General features: G+C 39.3%; 1 protein-coding gene across 1 annotated transcript in view; it reads left to right on the top strand.

The window, feature by feature from the left end:
- HSD17B12 (hydroxysteroid 17-beta dehydrogenase 12) overlaps nt 1-21,921 on the top strand; it is an 85,103-nt gene that overhangs the window by 38,535 nt on the left and 24,647 nt on the right. The window contains 3 exon segments of the mRNA XM_053945470.1: nt 12,484-12,594; nt 17,562-17,626; nt 18,590-18,634. Coding sequence (XP_053801445.1) covers nt 12,484-12,594; nt 17,562-17,626; nt 18,590-18,634 — 221 coding nt within the window.

Genomic DNA, 21,921 nt, shown 5'->3' with positions numbered 1-21,921 from the left:
TGTACATAATGGAAATAATGGTAAGAACTGTTCTCTTTCCAAGGTCATAAATGTATAATTTTGGCTTAAGTTTACTAAAAATTTCTGTGAATTTGTTAGTGGCGCTGTTTTACTATAAAGCATAATCCCCTAAGTCAAGAATCAACACACTGTCCCATACTAAGTTGTAAGGGAGTGCTGAGTGAAAGTAAGGATGACTAAAAAACTCCAGGACTTCAACTTGCTAAACAGTAGCTGTTGTACTAAATCTACAGAAGTCAGGGCATACAGTTCTATTGATATAAATGTCACTATTTCTGATTTTTAGTGTCCAAAGTAAGATGGCATATCAAATGGTTTTCTAGACAGAAAATTATTCTTTTCTATGTATATGTTTAAGTTGTAAAGAGCATTCCTTCTCAGAGCAAAGCTGTCATTAAGTTCTATCTTCCACTGATTTGGAAGTAATTGGCAATGTTCATTAGTATCCTTCATTTAAGGCTGTCACTGCAGCGTCTGGACCTACCTGTGACACTCTGATCAATCCAGTGACTGTGTAAATGCAGCAGAGTAGGTGTCACTGCCTGGGTAACCTGTCTTAACTGCTGATGCTTGCTGCCAATACATAAAGAAGCTACAACAGGGTGGTGTTTTTTGGTGGTTCACTGCAGTAGCTGGATGATAGTTTGCTGCATTTGTGTGGGCATGTGCAGTCACGTTTCTAGCAATGTTACATAAAGTTGTTTTGCTAAGTCAAACTATAACTGAAAGAAGTTTCTACAAATAATCTTGTTCTGGAATCAAACACCTATGCATGAAGTGACAAGCTTCTTGAAAGTGGTCATAACCCTTTCTGTAACAGTCTGGGTATCTCTTACTCCCTGGGAATTAAGCGTGATGCTGACAAGACAGATAAATCTACTGCTTTGAGCTTCAGCACTTACATGATAGCTGCTGGGGGAGGTTCTCAGATTAAAAAAATAGGTACATTTCCCTATGTGAAGCAGCCTGTAATACATAATTACTGTTAGGCCTCACCCAAACATTTTTCTGCTTCCTTTCCTAAACCATTCTGAAATGAGATGACTCACGCTGGGTTTTCAGAACACTTCTTTTGACAACACTGAGCTACTGAAAAGTATACCTTGTTCATCGTGGCATATACTGAAGGATTAGGATAGTCTGCGTGATCAAGCAAGCCTGAGTTGCACTTTCAGATTCTGCTAGGTTTTAGCTGGACAGAATTGTCTTGTATTCAGTCTCATGTGGTCTCTGCAGTCTGCTCAGATGTTGTCATATATAAGGTGGGTGACTTTTTTAATGCTAAGTCTGTAATTACTTAAATGGTTCCCTTGCAGGCTTCTAAGATAACTTTGAACTTCTTTATGGTGGTTCGTTGTTCTTCATATTGGCATGAGCTTGCTCCTCTTGAGTAATGACTGTTAATCGCTTTAGGGAAGAATAGCTGTTTAACTGATTCCATTTCTTTGAGTTGAGTGATTCTGTGCATGTTTTCAGTTTCCTCCTCTCTTTCATTAATCAGTCTCATGCTTATCCTATTGAATGGATAGATGCACTCTGCCACAAATAATGACAGGGGTTTCAAGGCTCAGGTGTGTTCATTCTATTTCAGAAGACTTGTCTGCTCATAGGGGAGACTTCTACTAGGAGTGACATCTATTTACAAAATACAAGTTGTATAACCACCATCATAAGGGAAATACTCAAATGTCTTTCTGCATGTTAAATGCCAGGTGACCTGTAGCTGATTTTTTTTATGTGTATATGCACATTAAAGTGGCTGAACTGATGTTACAGGAACACCAGATGTTCTGAATGTGCAGCTCAGTTTGAGCAACAAAAATTATTACAAGTCACTGAAGACTTTATAAGACTTTTCACTGTGTTTTCAAGCATGTTTTAAAGCTTTTTTTTTTTTTTTTTTTTTTTTTTGCGGAGTACTAAGTGTTGCAGGATTTGCCATAAGAGAGAAATTCTATGGTTTATTCCCTAAGAAATAGAGTATTGGCCATTGACTGAAGAAAAAATTTAGAGTTTCCTCTTCAGTCGTCATGGACAACCTTTATGAGGAATTATATAAGTTTTATGGAAATATATTTGATCTTTCAATCAAGTTGTCATGCACAAGCACAGACTATTAAGGTCACTGTAAAAAAGGCTTGTCTAGTTTAGTTCATGCTGCTTCACTGTTCCACCACTTTTCTGAAGTGTCTGTTGCATTGCATTGTTAAACACTTCCAAACATTCAGGGAGGATCAGGAAGAAAATTTCTCTGTGAATGGAGACAGTTGTTTGAGTGCCACATAATGAGTCTGTTCCTTGATTTGCTGTATTTAATAATGAGCATGGTCCAAGACATCTCAGGTGCTCTGTGCTAGCAGTTGGTTCTCGAACCATGGATTTGCAGGCAGAAGAGCTTCAGTTACTGCACTGGATACGTTTGTTCTGAGGGGAATTGAGAACTACTTTGCTGTATAAACTCATAACCTAGGGCTGCTGCAATATGAAGAATGTAGTGCAGACCAGATAAGCAAGGAAAAAATTTCAGTTTGTCTATAGGGGAATTGTCAAAAGAATTTGGTATTGGTGTCCATTGTTAGCTGGTACCTTCACAGTACACTTCATGAAGTTGAGCATGAGCTGCAAGAGCCAGGAAAAAACTCTTACTGCTTGTTGGTGTTTCTACTTACGAGTGTAAGTAGCTACTTACTTGTAGGTGAGTGCATATAAAAGCAACATGGCAGATTTAGAGTTTCTCATCAGTTACTATATAATGAAAGGAAATTCCTATTTACTGCTTTAAAGTGGGTGGTTTAGGGTTACATACAACCAGGTGATAAAATTGACTCCAATTAAATTGTTTGAATTGATAGAAATCAATTGTTTTTCCAATGTATTCTCAAAAATTAACATTTAATTGGAATACACTGTAAGTCTTTCATACTGTTTGGGAACTAATGTTCAAAACTTGGATTCTGCTACATGTCTATAAGAAAATACAATTTTTTTTCTATAAGGAAATAAAGATTTTTTTGCAATTAAAATCTATGTAGCTATTTCATTCCAATACATTTCCTCAGCCCAGTGTGTGGTGTATCTAAGTTGTTTGGGCATGGTAATTTCATCTTGAACTACTCTCTACCCCTAAGACTTTGGGTATTGCAAACTGGTAGCTTTCATGCTTATATCTGCTGTGTTCTTACTACTCTGGCATGATTTTTGAGTACAAAAATGGGATGTGGTGCCAAACCCAGAAATGTTTCTTCCCCATTTCCTAGGCAGGTGGGTTTTACAGTTTTCTTCTGCTTTCTTGGTAACCAGTTTGGAGGCAGCATCCTGAAGCAGACCTGATGCTGACCCCTGTGCTTGTGCCCCATCCCTTACCATGACCCACTGCAGCAAATGGGCCATGGCCCCATGCCAAATCTGACCCCTGCAGATGCTCATCTGCACCTCCCTTGGAGCACTTGGCTCCTTCATCTCTGTCGTGACACTTGGATTTCCTCCCTGCTGCACCCCAGTAAATCCTCCTCACATTTTGGAGCTGGCAAGTAAGAATATTTGTGTTTAATAGAGGAGGTTGAAATGCAGACAAGTTCTGAGAGGAAGGGGACATCTTTTTACTTTCCTTGCACAGAAATGACAAGGTTCACTTGCCTGAGTTTAACTTGAAGACTAAGTGAATCCGGCAGTTATTCTGACCTTTTGTCATCCATTTTAAGGTAAATTAATGTGTTTGCAGCCTTCTATCACCTGAGCCAGGTTCAGGTTGACATACTTGAAATCCCTGTATATTTCTTGAACTTGACAAAATGGCTTCAAATATTTTAGACTTGTTTTGATGCACTGAAGTTGCCTTTCACATAAGGTTGTAGTGTAAGGATCTTTGATTCTGAATGAGCTCTTGGATTTCATCTCTGAAGAAGGTTTCCTTTGGATGAAGTGAAGGAAGTTCTCTTGGTTTTGACTTGTGTGAGCCATTTACTAAAGGAGCAGTTGGCAGGCACTGTAGACAGTGGACAGAGGATTCAAACTGAATTAATTTTTATTAATTTGTTAATAAAATAAGTAGATGAACCCTGATGTAAAAGATAGAGCAGTTGGAAAGGGAGCTTATTTTTAATTTTTTATTTTCTTCATTAAGAAGAATTTTGCTTCTGTGGTTTTGGCTGGATTTCCTACCACCCACCCCCCCCCCCCCAGTCTCTTTTATTGTCTTCTCTTGAATTTTGTCAGTGACATTTTGTCTGGATTCATTTAAAGAAATTGAGCAGAATACTTGGAGAGAAACACTTGACAGATGTCTTGCAAACTACAGGATGCAGTCCTATAACTATTTCACCTCTTAGGAGAGTTTTGAGGTAGCAGTCTGGTAGGACAAGCCACAAGTAAAATGCTCTGCAGATGACTAGTGATACGCTTCCTTTCCATATCATCTGTCAGCATATGGAGTAACAGGCCACATACGACACGTGGTTTTAAGGATGGAAACCAGGAAGTTTATTGGTCAGTGTTAGGGGTTCCACAAAGCAGTAGGTGATCTCGCAAGCTCTAGGAGATGGTGCTTTTTCACACCTGGCAGGACTGAGTGAGCGTCTTCCAGAAAGTGGGTGCTTGCTGTGAACCTCACTGCTAGTGTGTTTCTATGCAATACTTATTAATAGTTTGTAATCCGAGAAAGTCCAGGAAAAGGAATGTATGAAGGTTATTTAAATGTGAATTTGGTACTTTGCGTTTCCTTGTCTGAATGTAAACACAGCAGAAGTAGCCTCTTCCTCTCCTCACATACTCTGTATATTGTGCCTGTAGGATCAGGACTAACTCTGGGACTTAATGGTTTCTTGAGTCTTAAAATTTTGCATATTAGGTAATTGGATCAATGGGCAGGTAATTTCCTTGGTACTTTTGAAATCCAGACTTGAACAACCAGGAATTGTCTTCCCTGCAAACGTTTGGGGTCATTGCTGCCTCTGCCTGGCAGTAGTTGTGTGTGGGGATACACTGCATTTTCTGTAATACTCAAATGTAAAGCCTGTCTCTGCTAACAACCTATCTAACATAAGCCTTTAGGGATGCCAAAACAAGAGCCTCTGGGCCTTTAAACACCTTTTGTTAACATGTAAGCTGCAATCTATTGCTTATCACTTTCAGTATAAAATAAGCTGAACATCACATGAAAAGTATTGGATTGTTTTCACAATGGATTGGGTGAAAGTCTGTTTTGAAAATCTAGTTTAAGCCAACTGGTGGAAGCTCTATTGCCAAGAGACTTAAAATTAGACCTTTTAAGTGTCTCTGCAGGGAACAATCTCTCTTTGGCACAAGAAAGGACTGTGTGGTGCAAACAGTGCTGTCTTCCTTCTGCAACTTCATTCTATGAATGTGTATTTTAGTCTTATGTCACATTTTTAGCAGGTTAAGTTCCATTACATCAAGTCCTTTTTATCTGTCAAAGCTGTAAAAACCCTTGATAGACTTCTTTACTGAGGAAATGGTGATAATCGCTTCTGTGTTTTTCCAGGAATATGTTGTGGTGAGGAAAAAGTGCTAGTTAGTAGCTCTTCATAGAGAAAGGAAACTCAGTTATTTGTTCTGCACAACAAATTCTTAAAAAAACCCCTTGAATATGAAAAATAAACAATTTTCAAATGTGTTTAGCTACTGGATAAAAGTATGCCTGCTGTAACTCCTTAGGCATGTGCCACTATCAGTGCTGAGCTGGGTACTCTATTTCTTTGAGCAGTAGATGGGGACTAATTAACAATGGATTTTTCCTTACACGTAATACTTTGGAGAACCCTGAAAACTTTTGTTTTTAAGTGCCTGACTTTGGGATACAGCAAATATTTTACTGTGGGTGCTGAACTGGAGGTATAAAAGATAATGCTGAATTAGCCTAGAAACTTGTTTCCCTTTCTAAATTTACTTTAATTCAAGAGTGACTGACTTATATGTCTTGAAATTGACTTAAGAGTAACGGTGCTTTTTTTTTGTTAATCTGTGGTACGACACCTTTCAGTCTCTATAAGTGACACTAAATTCTTCTTACAGTGTATTTTTTCAGGTCTTTCTGAAATTCATTCTGTTGAGCCTAAATCTGAAAAAAAGGTGAGGTGTTTTTTTTTTGTTTTTTTTTTTTTTTTTTTTTTTTTTTTATAATTACTGTTTTAATAAGTATATGGCTGAAGAATTTGGACTCCATTTTGCAAAAAGTGATGTGAAATTCATGTTTACGTATATACACATATCAGGTGTACATATTGTCATATGTGATAATGGCATTAAGGGAAAGGAAATGTTACAGGAAGTATGGAAAATAGTCCATATGACCTTCCTAAAGTGATTAAGTAAATGAAAAATAGCTCTCTTCATGCTTAGTAACAACAAATACATCAAGGAATATAAAAAAAAAATCTTGGTGGGGGGGTTGAAAATAGTGTTGGGGAAAAAGGAGAGACAGAAGGGGAGTTTGAGATGCTGCCTACTACACAATAGCAACCCTCCCATGCTTCACGCTCGGCTTCCCCCAAAAGCAGCTTGGTATTGTGCCCTAACCGGCTCCTAGTGCAGCTTCAGCCGGAGCGGATATGTCGGGGTCGCGGTGCGGAGAGCTGTTCTGGGAATCACGACTCCCGACGCACGGCATGAGGGCGGCTGCACATGCGGGGCTGGGGGCCCCCCGTGCCTGGCACACGGGGGCGAGGGGGTGTGTGGGGAGCACCGCGGCACTGCTCGCCTGCAGCCACCACAGCGTTTGTCAACACTGCCAGGACTTGAGTGTGCAGCCCCCCTGACTGTCAGCCTCTGCAGCTGTTTGTCACAGGCTGCTTGATTTTGTGTTTTTAGTTAGCTTGGTAATTAGAACAAGCTTGATTTAGAAAAGCTTGCAATGCTGAGCATAATATTTGGGTGAATGGCCTTATTGATTGATCCTGCATTGCTCAGAATGTGTTTCTGACTTGGTTAGTGTGTCTTAGAAATGGTAATGTATTTTGATGTAATGGAAGTTAGAGGAGAGCAAATGGAGGCAACTATTAATAAAGTGTGTTTTCCCTCTGTTTTCTAGTACTGTATATCAAAAACTTACACACCCCAATGGCTCAATGGTTTTTGGACTTTGGCTTGGAGAGCTGAAGTCATATGTCAAAGCTTAGAAGTGAGGAACTGACTTTTATATGTGTCTATTGAAACTTAAAGTTAACAGAACATTTAAATTAAGGTCTGTCATTGTTTTACCTGCTCTACAGTTTTATGTGATTGGATTTTTAAAAATATTCACTCTTTTTAAGGAAGCTGTTTCTATGAGATTTCATGTGCAACTATTGCAGTATGTAAGGAATTCCCTGGAAGTCCTGCATGTGTACTTGAATGAAAGGAATTGGAACCTATTTCTAGGGGCTTGACCAAGTGTTCATATGCAGGTGCTTTAAAAAATTTATGGAAACATAGCAAGTACTGTTAAATTGTATGCAGGCATCTTAAACTATGCAGGAACAGCATAGCCTTCCTTTGCAACAGAGCTTCCTTTTAGCGATTTCTTAGGTTATCAGTATTCGGCTTTAGAGTTTCACACCCTTCAGAATATTCAGAAAAAACTAGCTGTTGTTATACCCAGCTGATTTTAACATGTTTCTACATGGTGAATATATCACTGTGTAATAACAGTCTGCTACCACCAGTCTGGAAGTACTTGGTACTTCTGGAAAACAGATTCCATCCATCCATGACACTGTGAGTTACTTCTATGAACTCTGAAAGTCCCAAATTGCATACATTCCCAAAATGTATGGCTCTCCCTTAAAACCAACCAAATACTTTGTAGAGCTCTCTACAGCCACTCTATAGTCTTAAATTCTTCATCGCTGTCCTGCGTAGAATACTAAAAAAGCAGGAGGTTTTAATGTTTTGCTTTCATCTCTCAGCTTCTTACCCTCTATTGAAAGGTTACAAACTCTGTTTCTGGAGACTGGGTGCTGGATTAAGATGATTTTTACCACTGCAGTGATATTGTAAAGATGGCATCTTTATTTGTGGATGTAGTTGATTCTCCCTACCTAAACAAATTTGTCCTCTCCTGTATGATGAAAAATGGAGAGCTATTTTTCTACTGCTTAGAATCTCTGACTGTCCTGAAGCTAAAGACCAAATGAGACCTTTTATGTTTCTGCAAGCAGTTGTGTTATACCATATCACTGTGATGACAATATTTATATGTGGCTTTGAATGTAAAGTGGTGAGATGCTTCAGATCTAGCAAGAGTTTTTAATGTCCTTTCCCTGATCTTGGAAGAGCTGTCTCCATTACCTGCTTACAGTGTGTGGGCATTGTATCTCGAACCTCTCTGGTGCAAAGTTGACTGGATTTGCCTCAGTGTTCTTGGTGCCAATTCAAGCTGTTCCAGCAAACTGCTTTGAAATAGGTGGTTCAAGAACTAATGTTATTTTATTAGGGATTAAGTTCTTGTGATTTTCCTGTGTCCCAGCAAGACTTTATATGACAGACACCCTCACACTGCTTCTCTTGGGTAAATTGAGCTGCTTCTTCTGACCACCAAACCGGTGTCTGTTTGCTGCTGCATCGAAGTACACAGGCTTGCTCCTCTTGGGAAACTTCTTTCAAGTCCAGTTTATCTGTGTCTGAAAACTTCCTTAGCATTTTCTTAGCCAAGAACCAAGATTTCAGTTTAGGAGGGCTGCTGATTTGAATTATTTGCAAGCTTAAAAATATTTAAAAACAAATTTAAAAAAAATTAAAAATGCTTGCCTCCTAACCATTTTACAGTTTTGTTATTATTTAGAGTGTAGCTCACTCTAGTTTCTACAGTGCTTTCTGCTTTTTTTTTTATTTTTATTACAGTGTGATCCTTTTTTCCTGGTGTTCTAGGTAATGTGGTGCTGTTTTGCAAGTGAATCTTTTTACTAGACAAGGTGTGCCCTATTTTGCCTGATAGTTGAGATTAGCGTTTTCCTTGCATAGCAAGACTGGATACATTTCCTGTAAGTCAGACATACCCGGCCTTTAGAATTAATTAGGCTTTTGCTTCACGTACTGATGTTGTAACTGACAATCTTAGATGAGAAATCAGGCAAGTGTTGTCCTGTTGGCTTTTCCTCAGGATAGTTGTAAGCGTTTTTATGCTTATTTTGAATAGTAACACATTAGCCAAGTTTCAGACACTATTTGGAGTCCTTTTCTGAGGATACTGAAGCTAGTGTGTCCTTCAAGGGCTTGTATGTGAAAGTGTTTGTACTTCTGATGGTGTGAAGAAAGTAGTTAAATAGTGTATTTGTTTCTAGACTGTCTCATCCTGTATTGTGCAGAAATGCACAATGGGAGCATGCCTCAGAAAGTCAGTAGTTCTTTTACCACTGCAAATACAGGCACTTTTTTCAGAAGAATACATCCCAGTATCTTCTGCAAAAGTTCACTTCATGTTTTTGTCTTGTACAGTGTTTATACCAGCCTGCTCTATCACTATTGGGAGTGTTGGTTGATCCAGCCTTTCCACAGCTGTGAAAATTTGTTCATGGTCAACAACTTACTTATCAAATGATGCTGTGATTGCAGAGGATCATGTCTGCTTTTATTGGTTTACCAATATACTGTTGAGCACAGTTGGTATCTTGCTAAATTATCAGATGTCTTGGCTAAGGTAATACAGACCCTGTAAATTAGCTGGATATGTGAAGGTTTAGGTTAAAACTTATTTGTAGGGCCAATACTGGTCTCACCTGAATTTGTTAGTAAATGTGATGATTAGGACAGTAGTGTGTCAGAATTGAGAATTGTGAAGGAGATCTACTGAATTTCCTTTGCCATCCTGTGGGTAGGTGACAACTTACTGCTGCACAACTCCTGACAACATGGTGCTGTAATATTTTGTCTCCTGCTAAGGAGTATTTGAAATACCAGTTCCAAAGACAAAACATCAGATCCACTTTTCAAAATGTCGTCAGGAATGTTGGACATGCTGGCAGGTAATAGCTCTTTCAGGTCCTCTAGCTGTGGCTGCAAAAACTGGCTTATACCCTCCTTTCACTCCCTGTGGCTCTCAAGTATCTCCTGGTCCTCAAGCTGAGAGCTCCAAGATTTTCTCTTGGACAGCAGTAGCCCAGACATTCCTAGATAGCCTGGATAAGGACATAGCCTATTTGTTTCTTTCTCTGTTACTCTACATCTCAGTGTCTTTTTGGCAGATAAAATAGGAATGTGCTCTGCTCTCTCTTCTAGCCCATCTGTTTGAGAACATCTTAATCCTTAAGATCAAGGAAATTCCCTTTTCCATTTTTTCATGTGGAGCAGAGTACACCTGCTCTTCTCTGCACCTCATGCTCTGACTACTAGACCAAGTTTACACAGAAGTGACTTAATGCTATTTGCATTGTCATATGGTTTTCCAGGTGTATCTCGTAGTCTTTTCTCTGAGATAGGGGATCCTCCCAGTTACTGCAGCTTCTGGGACAGAGTAGAGGGTGTGCAAAAGTTACAGGATACCTGAAAGCTGTTGTGAAATGGGGAGGGAAGGTTTGGTCAGCTGGTGGTATCTGCTGGGGCAAGACAGCCTTGCATGTTTGCATGAACAATTGCACAAAAACCTTGTCCTCTGGCTATACTAGTGGGCAGCCTTCTACTTCTCATGTTTTTATACATTGTACTGGGCACTCTCTGCCCACAAAGGGTGCTGCAGCTTTTTATAGGAGAATTGCTTAACTACCCTAAGTGTAATGCCTCGTTGCTAATTTTCTAAAGGCTCAAAGGTCTTATATGAATAGTAGTGTGAACATTTTTTATTTTTGTTTACTATTTATAGTATTATGTAAAGTAATATGTATATAATTTATAGTATACTCAGATTTGTCTTTACCTTGTCTTCTCAGTATCTCTGTAGTGATTTCAGGAAGCTTTGAAGCTGGATTGGTAACAATCCTAACGAAGAGTGTTTAGTATAAGAAGGACAGTACGAATTGAGCAAGTTTGTGAGAATGGTGTTTAGGTCCTTTAAACACCTTGCATTTCACAAAGCATCTGAGTGGCAGTGACAACAGCTGCAGATCCCACAAAACAGTTAAAAATGGCACATGTGTAAAGTGTGTGACTTGGGCTTTGCCTATCCAGTCCATTTGCACGTATGAGATGAGCCTCTAATGTTTCCCTTAATTCTGTGTCCTGTAAAAAACCAAATGTGTGTGCTAAACATTAGAACAGCTGTGTTCAAAAATAGAATATTTCTATGCCCCCCCCTCCAGTGTTGAACTTGATTTTCTTCTGACGCGATCACAAGACTGCTGCTGCAGTAGGGGCTTAATGCTATTTACGTCGTCATTTGACATAGCAACATCTCTCAGGGGATTTTTAAACAATGCAGCTGTTCAGGAGAGATGAAGAGGTTGAGGATGGGAAAAGAAGCAGAAATAATTTCATCTGCCATTAGGGATATTGGGGGAGGGGAGGAGGGGAGGCAGCCAGCAAACCAGTGAGTTCAGTAGATTCATGATTCTGCATGAATGGATGGCAGGATCATGGGAGTCACGGCTTTCCCTTGAATGGGAAGGAGCATCATGGGAATCTGGCTGCTTCTAATCTTTTTTTGTGAATGATTCTTTTCCTTTAACATGGCACTGGTTTTTATGAATGGCTCTGGGGGCAAAGTGCTGCAAAATCCTTCTCGAGCTGTATACAGGTCCCTTAAGGAATGCTAGGTTGGGAGTCGGGTACAGCAGCACAGAGATGCTGCGATGTTAAGCTACTGTTCTGTTCTTTTGAAGACTGAGAGGACATTGTACTGCTTTTAATTCAATATAATTTAGGTTGATTGAAGTAGAGTTGCTTTTTATATGAAGTGTTTTTACTACATTCCTTCTTATTTTTCAAAATGTAGTTGCCTACATTTTTCCTGTTCTAGTAAGGCTGGAGATGACAGCACATTAGAAGGGCTTTGGAATGAACAAATTTGAAGTTCTGCTCTTCTTGTTCACCCACACGTTCCCTTTTTGGTACACGTTCAGAAAACTAAAGATTCAAAAAGTTTTATGAGACCAAAAGTAAGAATGGAAATGGAGGGCAATACAGAATTGTTTTGTTTGGTCTGAAGCAATTAATTTGCCATTTGGCTTAAGTTGAAAAAAAAAATGTTCTTGTCAAGCTGTACGTGAACACTGTTGTATACATGTGCTTCCAGATTTCTCCATTTTTGCTGTTCTATGCAAAAGTGTGTAATTTGCTATTTTGCCACCTTTCTTGTCCCTTACAAATAAAATGTGCAGAATCATTTGAGAATTTGTGTTCTCATCAGAAGTAGCTTAATGTCATGAACTTCTGTGCAGGTAATGTTAAAATTCAAGGATTCCTTTTGCAGAGGTGGAAATGTTCCTGTGTAATGCTAGCTACTTAAAATGTTTTGTGAAACCTAATAACTGGTACAGTCTTAATATCCGAATGGTAAACTATTTCAAAATTAAACTTTTCAAAACTGTTTTTTTCTAGGGGAGAAGTACAAAGTGGAAACAAAAGTCATTGTGGCAGACTTTGGAGACAGAGAAGATATTTACAATGGAATCAAAGCAGGATTGGAAGGCCTGGAGATTGGTGTTTTAGGTTTGTTTCTGATCTTTCTAAATCTTTCATTGTGTTTTGTCTTTACGTGCCTACTAACTTCTCATATTGAAGCTTATTGAAACTAATTCACAAAAGCTATTATTTGTCTGACTAGGGCTATGTTGCTGCATGCTTAAGATGTCTTCTAGCTTGCTTTTGATACACTACATGAGACGGTGCTTGCATGTGTGTACTTTCTAGGAACTTATGTTTATTGAATGTGTCAGTGTGTTATTCTGTGATTGTTAGAGGCTTGTGACTGCACACACCATGACGTGAACACTTGGGGTTGTTGAGCCTGGAGAAGGTCTCTCTCTGGGGAGACCTTGTTGTGGTTGTTCAGTACTTAAAGGAGGCTTGTAAGAAAGATGGGGACACTTTTTAACAGGGCTTGTGTAATAGGCATGTTGCAAGGAGCAATGGCATTAAGCTAAAAGAGTGTAGGTATAGATTAGGTATAAAGAAGAAAAGATGTTGAAACACTGGAGCAGTATGCCCAGAAAGGTGGAGGATGCCCCATCTCTGGGAACATTCTGGGATGGGGCTCTGAGCAACCTGACCTCACTGAAGATGTCATGGGGATTGGACTAAATGACCTTTCAATGTCCCTTTCAACCCAAACTATTCTATGATTCTATGACCTAATGCCATCTTAGATCCTAAGCAAGCTTCACATACTTAGCTTAGGAAATATTCAATTTAGGAGTACAGCCCTGTGAGAAAACCATGAACTTTTAATTACAGAGCTGTTGAAATTCAATCATTACAATAGAACATCAAGTAACTGTCTCCTGCTTCAAAAGTCTTAAGCCTCTTCTGGCCATGTTGGTAAGCTGTGTTTCTTTTGCTGATAGGAGCACAATATGTGTGAGTATGGTTTGCTACATCATAGGAGTGTAGGTAGTGTGGGAGTCCTTGAAAAGACAAGGTGATCCCTCCAGTTACTTTGTCAAATGTAGAACTGAGGTGATTTCATATAGGTGTTTTATCACAAGCTAAGAAGAGTATCAACATACCAGCAGTTTGTGGATATTCTCAGTTCAGTCAGAGAGAAAAGGAGAGATTTCTACCAGGCTGGGCCTGGGAAAGAGTTGGAAAGGGATGTAAATAATTCACTATCTGTCTTGTTGTTCACATTGTTTATAGATATGTTCTGCCACTGTGCATCATTCACAGCGCACCAATGGCCTGAGATGTTTTTACTTTATGACCAATGAAATCGGTCTGCACGATGTTCTCTATAAAAAGAGCGGTACATTTGAAATAAATCAGTTCTCCTCTCGTCTTCTGAATTGGAGTCTCTCTGTTCCTGTCCTGCCTCAATGGCGACAGCAGTTTACCTGAATCTTTTTTGAACAGTGGGGTAAAGGCAATTGTTTATTGGTTTTCTGTTTTTTTTTTTCCCCCCTTGGAAACACTTATGTCTGTGCATATCCATATCCTGTGGTTAGTCAATATAGAGATGAGAACCTGTGATGGTTAAACACATGAAAAAAAATCATGTGGCTCAGACATCCACTAGTACCTGTCATCTGATAAAACGCTCATGGTGTCATTACAAAACTTGTTTTACTAACTTGAAGTGCAGTAATTGGAGCTGCAACTGATGGGGTATTTTAGGCGTATTTCAAAACAAATTTGTTATATACATGATAATATACTGTATGAACTTGGTTGCTAATAGATGAATCTTGTTGTACAGTGTTTGAAAAGAACACTTAAGAAAATAGTGTATATAAAAATGCAATTAAAAAATAACATTAAAGGATAAACCCCAGAATGCTCCCTTCTACTTTTAGCAGACTTTAGTACATACAAGTCATGGCATCCAGTATTTAATTGCTATAAAAATTCAAAGCCACTGAAGTAACTTCAACTGCCAAGGATATGTTTTGTGTAAAAAGTAGTTGTGACACAGCTGTGAATGCCTTGCTTCTTGTGTCTGAAGGAAATAAGTTCCAAAGAAACTTTGAAGAGTAAAATTAATGTACATTCTAATCTGTTCTGTCAAAATGCACTCAGGGAGTGTAAGGCTTGCAAGCTGCCTTGTCACGTAGCAATTGCTGCAGAATGGTAGATTGTTTAAATGTCTCAAAATACCAGCAAACCTGTGCAAGGTACATATCCACACTGGAAGGGTTTTTATTATTTCTTAGGCTGTGATTAGGTTATGGTGATTTACAAAATAATGAAAATCTGACTTTTTTATAGCCTTGCACAAAGTGGGCACTAACGCAGTGTGTGTTTGAAATTTTGTGTAAGCTCATTACAGGAAAACAAAGCATGTTCCTTAAACAGAGCCTGCTTCTTGCTTTTATTTGCCTTAGCACCTTGGCTAAAACATGGTAAAAATGGCAATTAAATGCTCTAGAGTTATGTATTCTCTAGCTGAGTTCGTCCGCTTTTTTTTTCTTGCAGCCATTGTCAGTGTAGGTTTACAAAAAACCTCTCTTCTAACTAGTCCCTTGCAGTTTTAGTAGATCTTGTTCCCCAGATCACCAGATTACATGATACGTGGTTACTTTCTTTCCCCCAGATATATCTGTATTAATAGCAACCATTTGCCAATGTAATTTTTCCACACAGATGATGGCTACTCCTGTAGGATAGTATTTTAATGCTTTTATGGTAATTAATCTCATGCTTTGGTGCCTTATATTTTAAATTCTGTAATATTTGTTGGAATCCAGAATATAGCTTTTGAGCTGTGTTTTCCATGTTAGTGTGAGGGAAAACATGGATTTAAATGAGAACAGCCATAAGGGTTGTGTTCTCAGGTTCCAGCATATTTTCTTCTTTCAGGTCTCATCTGGAACAGGAGGTGTGAGAAGCATTGGTACCACAGCACAGTTGCCAGTGATCAGTGCCGATTATTTTTTAACCTTATACTTGGAGACGTAGGAGTCTCCACACGTACTGCTCAAGAATGAGCTTCTAATTATGGAGTTGCACAGAGTCTAACTAAAGTACTTACAGATTGAAATCCTTGTAAACTTCTTATTTGGAAGCTTCTTCTCACCCACGTAGGAAGGCTAAAAGAGTTTGCATAATGTTTTGCTGTGTGTTCAAAACAGCGTCTGTCAGTGACTTCGAACATGTGCTAGCTACAGCAATATGTTAAACAAGTAGAGGTGGGAAATCTTCTTTTTGCCATTCTTAAATAGATCTGATTCTTGAAAGGAGTTTATACTGGACAGTATCTTACCCTGCTGCTGTCCTTTTTTTTCTAGTTAAAATACGGTGGTAAACCCAAAACCTGATTCTTTAATGGTCTGTTACAAACTTGCAGCAGAGATGATTGCAGAAAGCGGGACCCAGACTGCAGTAAGGGGTGTGAATTCCGTGTGTCTGTCTCTGTAGCATGAATCATATAAGCATTCTAAATTTGGACAGAATTACCAAGGTTAGTCCCATAACCCTGCCACAATTCATAGTCAAAATCCTTTCCAGAGAGATGGAATGAAAAATAGTTTATTTTTTGGATGAAAAGAAGAAAAAAATTGAGTATATATAAATATATAATATTATAATATAATAATAATATATAATATACATATTTAAATAATTGAGAAAATCCAGTAGCCAGACTGGATCTTCTTCCTTTTAAAAACTTTTCACTCTTTCTAAGTATAGCAAATGTCTGCTGGGAATTTGCCAACTCCCTGTTCCCCTCAATTCCTCACCTCAATTTTTAAAGGTTATCTAAAAGTTAAAAATTTGAAATACACAGCATGACGAATGAACTTCCATTTATACACTAAGAACTGGACTAAAAGAGCTTAAGGGAATTCCGAATGAAGTTGGCGCATTTTGCCAGAATCTCTTCCTCCTGTTTCTTGCACATCCTGCATCTCTGTTGATACTTAAATTATCTTTCAGGCTGGGTTTTAAAACGATAGCTTTTGGCACAGATGGAGGGGCTATTTTATTTTATTTTTTAAAAAAAGCATCAGTGCCTTTTGACGATGTTTCTTGTCCCCGTGCAGACTCCTGCCTGGAGGTGCACAGTGCTGCTGAGCATACATAGCACTTTGGGATTCTCTGGGGTGTAAGACACTATATAAATGTAAAATGTTGCCACAGTAACCACATGTCACGCGATTCACTTGCGTAAGATGAACAACAGATACTTAGGAAGCGGAGATCCCTTTTGGTTGCTGCTTTTTGTCTCCGTATCAATGTGCTCTGTGGAGTTGGAGGCTGCAGTGCAGCTCTGTTTTCGAACAGAATTAAAAGTTTTCTCCTGTTGGGGCTGGGATTTAGAGAACGGGTATTGGTTTCACGTCCGAGAATAAAACCGTGCCAGTGTAAAGTATTGAAAAAAACAAATCTAGGCGGTTCAAATAATTCGATGCAGGTGTGGGGGTGACGGGGAGAAGGGTTTTCCGCGGGGAATCTCCGTGCAGGGAGGCCGGGCAGCGGCGCCGGGTCCCCGGCGGCGGCGGCTCCCCCGCGGGGCGCGGCGGCGCTCGGGGCGGGCGGTGCGGGACGCGGCCGCGCCGGCCTCTGCTGCCACCTCCCGGCCGCGCCGCGCACTGCGCCCGCCGCTCCCTCCGCGGGGAGTGCGGCTCGGCTCTCATTGCACTTGGTGCATTTGATTATCGGAAAACACGGTGTGGAACGGCTTCGCCTGCTGTCCCGCCAGGCGGCTGCTCTCTGGCTCGACGCTCCGCAGACACCCCCGTTGGTGGCCGAGGCAGCGTCGTGCGCCCCGCGGTGTGGGGTGTGGGTGCGAGGTGCTAAATAGGGCAGCTTGTAAACAATGGGAGAATTAATTCTTTCACGTTAAAATGGCCTGTCCGTGTGCTCCCGCCTCCCACCGCGTGTGCGCGGGGGTATTTACACTTAAGGAAACCTGGCCAAAGCAGTTAGAATGTTCTAAATTCCAACATTATAAGCATTTAATTGCTTGAAAATTGCTGTTAATCGGGGCCATCCAAGTGATCTCATTCATCCTTTTCTTTCAGTCAACAACGTGGGAATTTCCTATGCTTATCCTGAATATTTTATTGATATTCCAGAGCTGGAGAAGGTAAGTGCTTTTGTGGGACCTTCTAGTGTTCTACTGTGCTTAGCAGATATTACAGAAGTATTTAAGTTTGGTTAAGGAACCCACATAAAGAGGTTTTCTGATTAGAATTAAGTGTTCAAAAGCTTGGAGATTTCCATAAGCAGCATAACACAATGCTGATGATGGCAGTCTCACTTTTTGATGGTGTTCTTTATGTACTCTTCCCTGCTGCTTCTGCTCCTGTCCCTGGTCTCATCTGGCTGTTATTTATGAGCTGCTTTAGCTTGTGCTGGGGCGCTTCTTAAGTGACTGTAGGGGGGAGCAAGCAATTTCATGGATGAAAGCTGCATAGTCCATAACACTTACAAAACTTAATATGACCATTTTAGACAGTTCATAATGTAGGGACAGTCTTGGTTGTACTGGATACATCAAAAACTCTGATTATGAATAATTTCACTGGTGCATGATTTTCTTTCTGAACCCCCTGTAGCTCACCGAGTCCACTGTGGTTTTGTGTTTTCTGCATAAGTGTTGGTAAATGTATCTGGTGTTTGGTTCACCTTCAAATAAGCTTCATAATGTTTAGCAAAACAAAAAAAAAAAATCCCAATTTTTAACCTGCTGAATAAACTTAAAGTCACTAAAATAGTGAAGAGTAAAACATAGTAGTTAATTTCAAAACGTGTAAAAGTTAAGAATTTATTGAAGTTCATAAGTTTTGCAAATAGTGTTAGGAAATAGAATGTCAGTGTGACACACTTCTGTTGTTCTGCATGAATGCAAGTCCTTAATCAAAGATGAAACCTGATCAACAGCAATTCACAGACTTTGCTTTGAAAGCCTACCACTGTTCCTGATAGTTAAGCACGTAGGCAAGGAGAAAAGGCAGAAAAATTATCCAGGCACTTAAACTCAGAGAATGTATAAATACTGTGCAAATGACTTAAAATGAGTAAACCCCAAAACTTTGTTTTCTTGCAGACAATCGACAAAATGGTTAACATTAACATCATGTCTGTTTGTAAGGTAAGTTACCAACACTTCTTGATAATTCAAAACTAGAAAACGAGATTCAGTTGTCTGAGGGAATTACTTTGACCTGTAACCTTTGACCAGGCTCACTTTTGTCTTGGAGAAACCCAGCGGTTCCGATTGTCATCGGACTGTTCTGATTGTTGTGTGAAATGTAATTTGTTGCAAAGATGCTTATTAGCTATTTGAAAGGAGCAAGGTAAGTACATAAAACAGCACCTAATGCTTCTTGACAATTGTTCTTCTAGTCCTTCTTGCAAATGCTTCATTCTTCTTCCCCTGCATCTGTGTTTCTTGGGGTGGGCAGCCCTTACCTCTGCTTGCCTAAGGTTTTTGTACACTGTAGTGAGAAAGCACTTAAATATTTTCTGCAAAATATACGAGCAAGAAGGAAAACCAAACTCAGAGAAGCATGCATTAACTTTACTTCAGAAGTTACCTTCATTTTTTGATATTCAAACTGAAGGTTTTATTGAGAAGAAATCAGCATCACTTCAGGCTAAAACATGTGGTTGTTCTCTTGTTGATTAACATGAGCCCCATTAAAAAATGAGGTTTTCATCCTAGTATATCAAAGCTTAGAAAGGACAGAGGAAATAGCTGTTTACACATCACAGGGACGCTGTTAGTGTATTACCAGTGTGTGCTGATGAAACTCCTTGTGACTATTCGCTGCTAAACCTTCTTATGCATAACAGTGTATCTCTATCAGCTGACGGTTAACCTTCTGCCTCAAAGCTAAAATATTAGACATTTCAAAGATGGCTCAAAGTATTTGACTTTTTTGCAGCTCTTCTGATTAGGTCAAGTACTAAATTAATCTAGTACAGTTCTTTTGGGTAGTCTAAACTCTGGTTTCCATGTGAAGAGGTACAGCACCTCATAAAACAATGCTTTAATAAGATTCTCACACTTTATTAAAACATAGACAAACAATGAAAATGCAGCCGTTGCATGACTGAATGGGAGTTGGTAATGTCACTTTAGTGCTGCAAGCTCTTATGTCTGTGTGTGTTTTATTTGACATCTCAGAACTACTTGTTGGAAAGAAGTGCTATGACAGTGAGCCTTCAGAAGCCTTTCACCTGGAAAATGACTGTGAGCCTGACAAGTACAGACTTTCTAATTGACCAAGAAGGACAACCCATGGTGTCTTGTTGTCCCCCTGCAAGATTTAATCAGAGAAGTCAGTTATTAATGAGTTCTCTCTCAAGGAAAGTTTCTCTTAAGGAAGTAATTTTAGTTAACAGAACTGCATCAGGTGTACATCTGAAGAAGTGTCATGCACAGACCTGCTGTGCTGAGGTGTCAGGTCTGTGCTGTGCCAGCAGAGGGAGTGCACTATTCAGTGATAAAAGAATTTGGGGTGTCAGTCTTCCTGGGAGCATTTTGCTAGAGTAGAAAATTTACAGACTAACTACTTCAATATGTATTTCTGAAGATGGGAGAGTAGAGTAATAATTTAACTCAGAATACACCTGAAGTTCCAGAGATGCAGCAAGACTGGGTTGTTTTCTAAAGTAAACTAATGCTTTAGTTGTAGTATCGGTGTTCATAGACAATTTAACAAAATTGTCATACAGCTTCTTGTAAAATTTGCATCCTCTCAACCTCTTCAGATTTCTAAAATGGCTATTTTTGCACATATAGAAACTACTGAAGATCTGCTTACTGTGTGTTAATAGTGTTTTTGCTTCTGTTTGAAAACTTTTTCCTTGACTGTGAACAACTCCTGCTACTGCATTTAATCAGAGTTTGAGCATAAGATTCCAAGCTTGAAAATGTTTTCTCCTGCATGAGCATGTTGTGTAATTAAACAGTAGGCATGCCAGATGCTTAGTGTTTTGTGGAGAAGAACACATTAGAGATGTGTGCCATCTGTAAGACACTTTTTCAGGAGAACCCATAGAACTAGAGAATCACAGTATGAAAAAAATAAATTTATGAGAAGTCTGTGTATCTTTTCACATAGACTTTTAGGATGTAATCCTGTGAATATTTAGTTCTGTTTTTGAGATTGATACCATCTCTCATATGTGTATGTGTGTATGTTTTTTAAAAACAGTAATAAGAATATTCTCTCTTCTTGTCTGACTAAAAACATCAGGTTTGTGATGGAAGAGAGCACAAAGTTCTTAGGCAAGAAGCTTGAAGGTCTGCTGAAATGTGAAAGTACAGGAGAGGCAGAGCTACTACATGTTCATGCTCTCCCCACAGTATCTCTAAATCCCTAAAGGAGGTGTTATACAACCTGTACTGTTATGTTCTAGAGCATTGGCATCCACTTACTTACCTTTTGGACCAACCTTTCTCAGAGCCTAAAAGATGATGATATCCCCTGTCCTCTCAGTAACCTGCACCATGTGCCATGAGCAGCAACTTTTAGACAGCACAACTCTTCTGGTGTGCATGTCAAGTAACTCCAGTTGTGGCTGAAACACCACTTGGAGTCAAAGTGGGAAAGTTGGGATAATTAGAACAGATTGATTTTGCAGAAATGTTGAAATCTGTTTTATTTCCATAAGTATAGGCAGTTTTGAAGCATAATGCTCATCCCCTAACTTTTTGATCCATCTTTTTCTTCATTAGTCAGCTCATTGGATTTCCTAGCAGATATGCAGCGTGTAAGAAGGGGTTCACTGAGAGAGGAGACAACGTCTTCACCTTGCAGGACAAACTTTCAGCCTAGTTGGTCCCACTGTTTAATATTTTTCCCAGCTGTAAAGTATTTAATACTATGGAATTTTGGCAGGTGCTTTGAGAACTTGTTTCTTGTCAGACCTTTTAAAACCTGTGTCTTTCCCAAATTCTATTCCATGCTGCCCTCCCTGCCCCCATCATGTCCTTAGAGCACTGTTAGATTGGATCACCCATGAATCACGTAGTCATACAATTTTGGGGTTCACTCAGTCTGGCATGAAGTGTTGATTACAATGATGTGCCTTTAAAGCACCCTGTACATCACTGAAGATAAGCCACGTAAAACTGTTTAAAGCATGTTGGAAACCTCATGTCTTTTAAAATACTGGTTAAAAAAATTGGCAAAATACCACACTGTCCCCCAACCAAAGTAGATGCTTTTTAAGCAGTCTGGGCAATATCACATTTTTATGGTCATGTGCAGTGCAGGAGTTACTCTGGTCTTCATATAATATCCAAAAAAATAAGCGTTATGGGTCTTGATGCCATAAATAGAATAAGGAGTTTTTGTTCATGGTATTTTCTCAGGAGAGCTTGAGACTTAATACAGTCATATACAAGGATTGAATTGACAAATAAAT

Source organism: Vidua chalybeata, chromosome 6 (genome assembly GCF_026979565.1).
Source record: "Vidua chalybeata isolate OUT-0048 chromosome 6, bVidCha1 merged haplotype, whole genome shotgun sequence".
NCBI classification, from domain to species: domain Eukaryota; kingdom Metazoa; phylum Chordata; class Aves; order Passeriformes; family Viduidae; genus Vidua; species Vidua chalybeata.
The sequence above is the reverse complement of the archived record's forward strand: the minus strand, read 5'-3'. Positions and strand labels throughout refer to the sequence as shown.